The sequence below is a fragment of the Pinus tabuliformis genome, chromosome 1_1 (genome assembly GCF_031772625.1).
Source record: "Pinus tabuliformis cultivar Carrire ecotype Pingquan chromosome 1_1, CPIR1, whole genome shotgun sequence".
Classification (NCBI taxonomy): domain Eukaryota; kingdom Viridiplantae; phylum Streptophyta; class Pinopsida; order Pinales; family Pinaceae; genus Pinus; species Pinus tabuliformis.
The window spans coordinates 986967772-986978710 of record NC_142297.1 but is presented as its reverse complement, the minus strand read 5'-3'; the positions used below and the strand labels follow the sequence as shown (position 1 = coordinate 986978710).

Here is a 10939-nt window from a genome sequence, read left to right as displayed (position 1 = left end):
CAAGAGTTTTTGCATTCCTTGTGCCATCATAAGATTCTGGTTCCTTGACCTTCACATGAGGCACTCCTCCACCTGAGTTATGCCTCACAACCTTCTTCAACACTGCGATCTCATCCTTGGCTTCGTCAAGAGATTTCTTCAAGTTCACGATCTCTGCAAGACCTTAATCCCTTGCTTCTTCAACCTCCTTGACTCTTATTTCAAGTTGTGTACACATAAGATCAGTGTACTCATGTTGTGTCCGGAGTTCTTCAAAATCTTCCTTCATCTTCGAGTTGGCCTCTTGCTACCTAGTGAGCAAATCCATCTTCTTATCCCAGGAAGTTTCCATAACCTCCATCCTCAACAGCATCTTTTCCATAAGTGCTATAGTAGCATCTTGTCCATGACTAGACCCAGCCTGAGATTCAGCCGCCATCTCTAACAGCTTCTTCTTCTTCTGCAATCTAGTTTCGACCATTCAACAGCTTCACCAAGTCACCTGCAACCTGAACCAACCCTTGTTCCACTTGTGTGAAACGGCTTCCTTCACCTGCAAGTACCCTTTCCACTGTCACGAGCAACCCTGCTCACTGGCTTCAAACCGAAGCTCTGATACCACCTGTCACGCCCCTACACCTGCGGCAGTCTTTCAACCGCTTATAGCGAGGTGCGACACCACCGAACACTTTCTTTTCACCAATACTTATGTTCGTGGACTACGCCCAATTCACTTTCTCCTACTTAGTTTGTGTTTCGCAACCAAGTATTATTATGTTTATCCTTTATACCAATGAACACCCATACTCATTCATTATCAACAACAATTATAAAAGAGAACAACAATTGCATAATATAAAGGGAGGGGCAACTCCCTGTAATATGAGTCTGCCCGATAATATATTAAGAACATCAATTTACAATATACAAGTATGTCTTGGCAAGACCAAGTCTCATACTTAGCCAATTTTACAATCAAAGGCAACCCTGCCTTTTACAATCTTGTGCACACCTTGCACGATGGGCGGGTGCTCACTCGAGCCACCAAGACACCCTTGCCAAGTCCAACACAAATCTGCACTTCGACCGAACACCGGGCACACCTTACCCACGCCTTCACCCAACCTTAAAGTACGAACTTCCTCTGTGCGTCCTCCAAGACCAGAGCATGAGCTATGCGCTCACTTCTTGTCCCTTCTGCGCACTTTAGATCTGCGTACTTCCCTTCAGTGAACGATGCTTGTCGAATTGATTGATTTGCGCTCCATCACAATACATGTTTATAGCCTCCTTTTTGCGTGGGTGGGCTGCCCAGCCGACCACCCCACAAATGCTATACACACCCCTTGCACGCTTGTTTTAAGTCGGCCTTACCCTTCCATGGTAGGACGGCCAACTCTTATGCAAACGCTCCCAACCGGGTGTATAAACCATCATTTATCGCATTTCATTTTTCCATCGTTCAACCTTTTGTCGCATTGAACTCGCCGTTTCGTCGCATTGTCGTGCAGCTGTGCCCGCGCACCCGCCTGCGCACCCACCCGCGCGCCCATCGTGTAGCCCTACTCGCCGGTTCCCCGCACCCGCGCCCGTCGTGCACGCCGACTCGCCCGGCACCCAATCGCGCCCGCGCCCAAGGACCTTACAATCTTGTTCCGGGTGGACAGGATACGACACTTGCTACCCGCGATGGCATAGAGTTGCTTATCATTCATTGCTTTTCACTTTCACTTGGGATAGTGTGCAGAGTTATTAATCAATGGGATGGATTGTAAGGTGCTCGACTGATTTAAGGCATTTGGTATCAAGTTCATACGCTGTTTAGTATGGATGGCATGACACTTTGTATTTTATGGGTCCGATTTGGAGGGTGAGCATCGTATTTAATGTCGAGGGCGTAAAGTTCTGATCAAGGCTTACCAAGATCTAGCTATATAGTCAATGTTTTGTTAAAAATGGTGAACCAATAATATTTATGGGCATAATCATATTTACAATTTGTTTATAATTTTATTAAGGGTTTTGAAAATTTGGTGAATGTTTATGGACATATTCATATTTATAATCTTCTCATGAATTTATTAAGAGTTTTGAAAATCTTTTAACTTGAGTTTAAGAAAATTGGTAGATTCCCTCTACGTGAAGGAGCATTCTAATATTGTATGTAAACCTGCTACTTTACATCTTCTCTTTAGATCTGCATTTGAATTATTTTATGATTTCGTCCAAAAATCCCCAAACACTCAAAAATCTCACTAAAGGGTTTTGGATTTACAGAAATGGTCGTGACCCGAGAGCCTCTTGCGTTGGATTTTTATATTTTGAACAATAGCTTCATGGATACAAGGTCAGGGGAAATTAGCTAGGATAAAGTTCATAGGATAAGCATTTTGATTGCAGAAACAGAAAGGAAAATTAAGTGAATAAAATAGTAAACGCGTACCATTCAGGCCGAGAGAAGTGCGTGTGATTTGGGAGAGTTGCTTGCAAGCATCGATGTTTTTGAGGACGACTTTGTCTAAGCCAGAGAGGAGCTTGTGCCCCTCCTTCATCATGGCCTAAACACCTTGGGGTTGGATCTAGAACTGCATTTTCTTCACTTTACTGAACCTTGACCTTAGGGTTTTCCGCTTAAAGCCTATATTTTTCAACGTGAATCGATCCTTATTTTTGAGATTTCAAAAACTTGCAGATGAAGGCAATCTAAAAACAGTAAAAATGATCTAAAAGAGAAGAAAATCAGAGAGGAAAATATTCTTCGGTGCAGTTCGATCCCTACTTCCGAGATTTCAAAAACTTGCAGATGGAAGCAAGCTTAAATTAGTAAAAAATTATCTAAAAGAGAAGAAAATCTGAAAAGAAAATGTCTAGCAGTCTAGTAAATTGTTATGGAAACTTTTCGCTCATTTCATGAATGTCTAGAAAGGGCCCTAGAGCCTCTTGCCTCGCCTTTTTATCTTTTCAACAATAACTTCATGGATATAAGGTCAGGCGAATGATTTCAATGACCCAAACCTTCGGATTTCTTTGGAGCTGTAGGCACAATAAAAACAAATGTACTGCCTATCAACAATGTGGAGTCCATTTTGGCAAAATAGGAATGATCAACTTGTATTAGCTTTCGATGGGAAAGTTATAATTCAACACAAAGCTCCACTGAAACTTGGCTTACAAAGCACCTCCAAGTTCTAACTCTTCTGCATTGCTAAAGCTGCTATTATGACTATTATAATGCGACATCCTCCATTATGCAAAACCAATGCTGGATACTATGCAAAATTGATGCTTTTTTAAAGTTGCAACAACCTGTGGTTGCTTGTACCCTAGACTCTAAGTCTATACTCATCTAGATGGTTGCTTGTGTACCCTAGACTCTAAGTCTATACTCATACAGAGTACAAAGTAGGTTGCAACTTGCAGCCATGGGCGGGTAATACAATAAATAACCTAAATTTTCAAAAATCTTCGGCCGACCAGTAGCCCTTCTTAGGGCATTTTATAATTTTATTTAATTTTTTTTAAACCTGCAAAAATAAAAATTTAATTTTTTTTTACGCCAAAATTTTGCTGAGCACTTCTCTGAAGTGCTAGACGGCTCTTGACGAGCTGTGACATGTTTAATTTTGAACACTAGTTGCAAAGGTCCTTGAAGATATTATTTCTTAAGTCGATATTGCACGGTATATGTAAACTATGGTATATAGTTATTAAAGCAACATATATCTCCTTATCTATATTATTCTATCCAATGTGATGAATCAAATAATCCTTTATGAAATTAAGAATGATTTTCCTTTTTCTCTTCTCTTTTTTCCTAATAGTTAACCAATTTTGTGGGATTGAGAGTAATAGAAACCTATTTCTTAGTAAGAACATAGAGCGCAACATCCTCTGAAAACATGTTGTATCTATACGTACAACATCCTTTATACTCAAAGATAGATTTTGGAAAATCTTCTAATTATTTCCCTTAATTTATTATGTGGTTTTGCATTGCGCTAGTATAGACTAGCAACAATAATCCCTATTATATTTCTCATGGGCTAATCCTTGTTTCTCACATTCAAATATTGAGTTAGTGGAATTTGTGATTAATATGGAATGCAATATAATGAGGTAGTTGAGAGGGAAGTTATGGAGTGTGATGCAAGGGAGAAGGTGTTTAGGGTAAACTAGGGCATATGGAGGGGTGGGTATGTATGGTGGATCTCCTAGGCAGTGAGAATGTAGTACTATAGGGTTTATGAGAGTTAGGTAGATTTTGAGAAAAGGGAAACGAATTTGGATGGGATGGTTTTATAAATGGACAATAGATTTTGATAGTTTTGTATATAAGATATGTAGAATCTATTTATATTAAACTAGATGATTTTCTATATCAGTTAGAGCTAGAGAAATACCTAATTATATTAGGTAGCAAGGCATTTTTTATTATTTTGTTTTAATGTATAAATTAATCCCCAATATGGAATCCTTAATAAGTATTAGGATCCAACAATAATTCGGAGGAGATCCCCAAATACATGCAAAATCCTAAAGTAGGAGGGAAGATATATTTAAGAGGCAACTAAAATTCAAGACTAGTGAGTGATCCCTCATTCACTAGTATGATGTAGAAGGATGAGGTTTCTTAAGATGATGTAAGGTCCAAGAATAAAAGAGAAAATATTCTTGATTTATTTAAAAAAACAAAAAAAACAAAACACTAATTAATATGACTAAAATTAAATAGTGAAACAAAAACAATTAAAAAAAATCTATTTTTTTATTTTTATTTTTATTTTGATTATAATATATATAAAGAATTTTATAAATAAATATCAGTAAAATGAGTAACTAATATTTATGGATAATATAATAGAAAATTGTTAATTTATTCCAGAAATAAATATTTAATTAGGTAACATATTCCCACTCTAACGGTATTTATCTGATTATTTACCAGGATTATTATAGAGATGATTATATATTTTTTATGTCGTAAGGCGTTCCCTCTTAGAGGAACTCCCCTCCATGCCGCGCTGTCCGGTTATGGGCCCTTAGATCGATTGTTAGACAATGGAATAAACTCCAGCCATTAGATCGTCTTCCATCCTTAAGACAGTTGTCACTCAATGATGGGCCTTCTCCCACCACATCGCCAAGGGCCTCTTCACCTACGCCGATCTGCAAAAGCTGCCCAACGGAACAAACCTGGAAGCCATTGCCGCCCACTGCAGCCTCGTCGTCATAGGTAATTCTCACAGAGGTGGCCGCCAAGATTCCATCTCTCCCTCCACTCAGATGCTGGCCGAGTATCATCCACTGTACATTAATGGAGTTCTTGTCTCGCATCCTGACATTCTCAATGACGGGCTGTTAGCGATCCATGGCGTCGACAAGCTGCTTCTTGATCTTGATCTTGATCACAGTAATTATGACACAACTGCGGGAGCCCCTGTTCCTGCAATGATGTCACCATCACCATCATCATCAACTAGTCCTGGTCCTGATCATCCCATGAATGTCATAACGCCCTTCATGCTGCAAGATGCAGCGCTCAGTCTTAGAGATCGCGGTTACAGCATCCTCGCCTTGGCCATGCGCATCAAGTCCCCTGAGCTTCTGCGCCTGCAAAAGCTCACCATCTTTACTCTCAGCGACGATTCCGTTTTCTCAACCGAAGGCCAAGAATTTTCGAACAATGTGAGGTACCATGAACAGGGACTACAGAAAAAGCCAGAAGAAAGACTGTTTTGACCTCGTTAGGAGGATTCAACTGTTACTTCCATTGTTTGAAGAACTTCGAGAATTGCAGGGACCCCTTCCTCGTGTGGTAGCGGAGTGCTTTTCTTCGCTACGAAAAACATTCCATTCTGCGAAAAGACTGCTTCAACTCTGCCATGATGGCAGCAAACTGTACCTGGTAATGATCACTTCATTCATTCTCTTCTCTATGCCTCTCCTTTGCATCAACTCTTTCTGGGCAATATGTTTCTTGGTCGTTCAGAAAATCATTTGGAATACACAATGCTTCACCTGTTTTCATAGATAAAATTGTGTTTGAGCACATTTCTTTATCTTTCAGCTACACATTACATAGAGGTTTGTTTTCATGGTTTTTAATCACGGCGGAGGATTAATTTGGGGTTTCAACTTTAATGGCGTGATCCAGGCTTTGGACGGTGAAGCAATTTCGGGTAGATTCCATGCTCTGACCGAAGAACTAGATCGTATTCTAGATGGCATGCCATATGATTTATTAGAGATTTCAAATGAAGTCAGAAAGCAGGTGAGTATTGCATGTTGTCCAATCTCCTCTTCCTTACCCCTATCATATCGATTTTTTCCTTCTCAACATGTCTTGGTACCCCACGCTACATCTTTTCGGTTTCTATCAGTAGGCTCTTGATGCAGACATATTTCAATAATCAAGAAAGTTGCAAATGAATGAGTCCAAGTACTATTCGAGATCAAAACAGAGGATCATTTTGAATCTGCTGAACTGATTCTATTGTATTAGCCTGTTGTAAATGTTGCGGGAGAGGACATTCCATAGTGTGTCGGATATGCTAAAGGGTAGGAAGATATGAAGATCTGTAAGGTAACAAAAGAGAAAACATACATTTACCCTATCAGGTGGAGATATCCTCTTTTTAACTAACCAGGTTTGTCATAGTTCTACCAAATGCCTTTCCAGACATCATCCAATCGCACTACATTCCTAACCTATTTTTAGAATCAGTTCTGGACTTTAATTTTAGATGTAAAAGTTTTCATTTGATGCTTCCTGTGTGGTTCATCTATCTACTTCGTGCAGTACAATTCCCATATACGAGCCTTATGAACAGAAGGTATTATAAGCAACAAATATTTGTATGACTGACTTTTAAGAATGCCAGATTACCCATGTATACCCATTTATTGCCTTCTTTATATTTGTTTGAGACCAGATTGTTTCACAAGTAATTCTTTTGGCAAGATTCATCTTATTTTTATAGATAATGATAATATTCAGATGCTTATTTTTTAATTGTTTGCCTGTCTTGGATAATTTTATGATATTATTTTTCATTTTTATGTAACTTCTCTCAAGACTCACCTCACCCTCTGGCCTGTAAGCAAGAGTGAGATACACTTTCATTGCTTATGGAAAGCCTCAATCAACAATTAGCTCATGAAGAGTGAACATGTCACATGTGTGGTTTGAAGCCAGGTGGAGATGATAACAATTACTCCTCTGAACCACTTTAGCCAGATCAAAACAAAATTCTATGATGTTATCTATTCAATGGGACAGACCTCTCCACTTATTTTTTCTGTTTATTCTTTGTTGAAGATATGCTGCTGTTCTTTTTTTCCAAATCTCTAGCTCTATCTGTTTATTTTGACCTACAGAAACCATAGCAGCTTTATTTATTCTTACTTGTGAATCTTTGTTTCATATTTATATTATTTAGTCTGCCAGCAAGGGGATTTTTTTTTAGTGATGTTGGTTTTCCCTCTTTAGTTTGCATTCCATTCTGATGTTTGGTCTAAAAAATTTGGACGACATTGCGCTGAATATTCATAATGAAATTCTTTTATTTTTCCAATGGAAAACTTTGTAACTTTTATATTTATGAAAGAGAAAGTTACATTCTGAAGGAGTCGAGGAATTGTAAACGTGAGAAACCATTAAGTGAATTTTGCGCATTGGTTGGATCTGAAATTTCATTCCGCATCAGATGAGTACGTACACTTAAAATTTGAATAGACCTTCAAAGAAATAAATTGAAAATGCGACTAAAAAAGTAGCTTGCTTTCTTTCCCTCCAAAATATTGACAAGAAACACATTATTTCATGATTTCCAGTTTATCTCCAAAGTATGCAGGGTGGTGCTCGTTGGATCCAGAATTTAAATCTGTTGGACACCTAATCTGCCAAGGGTTAAGGTGTGGGCGTTGAACAGTCTAATGGAGTCCAAGAGACCACTTGGAATGTGAAACCAAGGGTCACTCCTATGTATTATAAATGTGTATTATTGTGAATAATAATGCATTCAATGCTTATCCTTCATATTTGGTCTTCCCCATGGTTATGTTTAACATGGTATGAAAAGTGCAGGGGATTTCCTACCCTACTCAAATTTGAGCCACTGGTTTTGTGGCATCTCTGTGCATGACAATTCTACTATTAGTCCCAAATGTAATGAATGTGCCATCAGATAAATTCTAGCTCCATTCTTTGCCAGTTCTGTCATAGTAACTCCTCTGTTCTTTGTCTACGCTTTAGGCTTTCAGGCACCAGCATGGGCTCCTCCGACGCCTGTCACCTGCGCTCTTCCTGTCACCTGAGTTTTATGCAATTCTCTATGTGTTGAATGCTATCTTTTGTGTAGGATTCTCCTTCGACTAGCACGCTGCCCATACCAAGTTACTACGCTGCTCTCCCCACTTGTGTAACGAAACTATGCGTTATTTTCTGTTCTTTTGACAGTCTTCATACGTTGCGGCACCCACACCGCCTCTCCAATACATACATAGTTGCCACTCCTTAGCTCCGTGGACCTCCTCCCAATCCAAACGCCTTACACTCCAAACGATGTATTCTCCAAACGCTTTAACTGAAATATCATTCATGCTTTGTGTGTTATTGATATTGTTATCTGTTTTTGGAGGAGTCAAGTTTCTTATAGAGAAGCGTGATATGTGCACTAATATGATGCATCAATTGTCCTATTGGGAGCGAAAGAGAACGAGATCACAGGGATCAAAGGCTATTATATGTCTCTACAACGTATTTCCATCCGTAGCTCTCACTGACTTCGTAACTCAATATTCTTTTGGCCACACAGAATTCCAACCGAGAATCTTGTTACGCCGTAAGGCGTTCCCTCTGAGAGGAACTCCCCTCCATGCCGCGCTGTCTCCTTATGGGCCCTTAGATCGATTGTTAGACGATGGAGTAAACTCCAGCCATTAGATCGTCTTCCATCATTAAGACAGTTGTCACTCAATGATGGACCTTCTCCCACCACATCGCCAAGGGCCTCTTCACCTACGCTGATCTGCAAAAGCTACCCAACGGAACAAACCTGGAAGCCATTTCCGCCCACTGCAGCCTCGTCGTCACAGGTAATTCTCACGGAGGTGGCTGCCAAGATTCCATCTCTCCCTCCACTCAGATGCTGGCCGAGTATCGATCTGCAAAAGCTGCCCAACGGAACAAACCTGGAAGCCGTTGCTGCCCACTGCAGCCTCGTCGTCACAGGTAATTCTCACGGAGGTGGCCGCCAAGATTCCATCTCTCCCTCCACTCAGATGCCGGTCGAGTATCATCCAGTGTACATTAATGGAGTTCTTGTCTCACATCCTAACATTCTCAATGACGGGCTGTTAGCGATCCATGGCGTCGACAAGCTGCTTCTTGATCTTGATCTTGATCACAGTAATTATGACACAATTGCGGGAGCCCCTGTTCCTGCAATGATGTCACCATCACCATCATCATCAGCTAGTCCAGGTCCTGATCATCCCCTGAATGTCATAACGCCCTTCATGCTGCAAGATGCAGCGCTCAGTCTTAGAGATCGCGGTTACAACATCCTCGCCTTGGCCATGCGCATCAAGTCCCCTGAGCTTCTGCGCCTGCAAAACCTCACCATCTTTACTCTCAGCGACGATTTTGTTTTCTCAAGCGAAGGCCAAGAATTTTTGAACAATGTGAGGTACCATGTGGTTCCCAACATGAGGCTACCTTTGGCAGATCTGGTGCAGCTTCCAGCGGGCACAAGACTGAAGAGTCTCCTCCACAGGCAATCGCTGGTTGTGAGCGACAGCAAACCCTTCTCTGTCAATTATGTGGGTATAAAGATTGCGGATGTTTTCAGCAACAGATGGATAGTCGCGCATTAGATTCTTCGGCCGCTCATAAGCTCCGTGGATCCGATGGAGTGGGCTTCCGGCGACAGCAGTGAGATTCTTCAGTCCCTCTTGATGAGCTCAGAGGATCAGATGGGGTTTTACAGAAACAGCAGCACTGGTGATCATCATGAGTAGTAGTAGGTCAATAAGGAGTTAAAGATTCTTTTATTTTAGTTGTTGTCTGTGTATTTGTGATGTATTTTGCCTTTGCAATTTGAGTACAGTGGTATCCATGAGAAATCATGTCCAGGAAGCAAGCAATTAAATGTCTATGAATGCAGCATGTTATGTTCCTCTATCAAGAAGCCACATTTTTCTTGAACTGTAATGGAACAATGGCAATTTATATAATGGTTATGATTCCTTTAATTCTTTTCTTTCATGGTTTCTTAATTTTCTGTATGTCAAGTATGACTTTGCGCTTTCATTTCTTTTCTCTGTCATGAGAATCTCCTTAAGCCATGGATTTTCTTTATCGATGGGAAACAACCATAGAGCTGAGATGGTTCAAAGAGAAACTAAAATGGAATGCCAGTAAACGAGTAGAATTCACATAAGAGGCCAGATCGCCATAGATACTGCATTGCCAGTAATAATAATAAACATGCCATTTCATCCAGATCCTTCAAAGAAATGTGAGGGTGCAATCTGCTGATCGAAACTAGCAAAGTCTGTCGAGCGTTGTTAAGAGCACACGTAATGAAATTCAAGATTGCAGAATATTAAGGAAATTTGATTACTAAAATGTTTTGGAATCTGCAAATCAAATTAAATTGCCTGAAAGTTATATCGTAATTCAATCACCTGAAATTTATCATAATTACAAGGATGCTGAACACCATTTAGCACTGATATTTGCCATGCATGAAGAAGTCTGCAATTTTTTGTGTCGAAGAATAGCATTGAAGTCTAATGGGCTCAGAGAAGTAAATCTAGGATTATGGCACGAATGTTTATGCAACTGCGTGAGTGAACTCTCTGAATTCTGGCATGGGGTTGTGGTTCATAAAGCCTTGCACCATCTGCAAAATAGTTTTAAGAGTGGATAGGTATACCCTTTCAGGAGTTCGAAAAT

General features: G+C 40.1%; 1 protein-coding gene across 1 annotated transcript; it reads left to right on the top strand.

Moving 5' to 3' along the window:
- Window positions 1-8900: 8900 nt before the first annotated feature.
- LOC149217844 (uncharacterized) lies at window positions 8901-9855 on the top strand. Its single transcript, XM_089390379.1, has 2 exons — window positions 8901-8905; window positions 9018-9855. Exons 1-2 carry the CDS (start codon window positions 8901-8903, stop codon window positions 9853-9855), a joined length of 843 nt encoding a protein of 280 aa, XP_089246505.1.
- Window positions 9856-10939: the final 1084 nt, after the last annotated feature.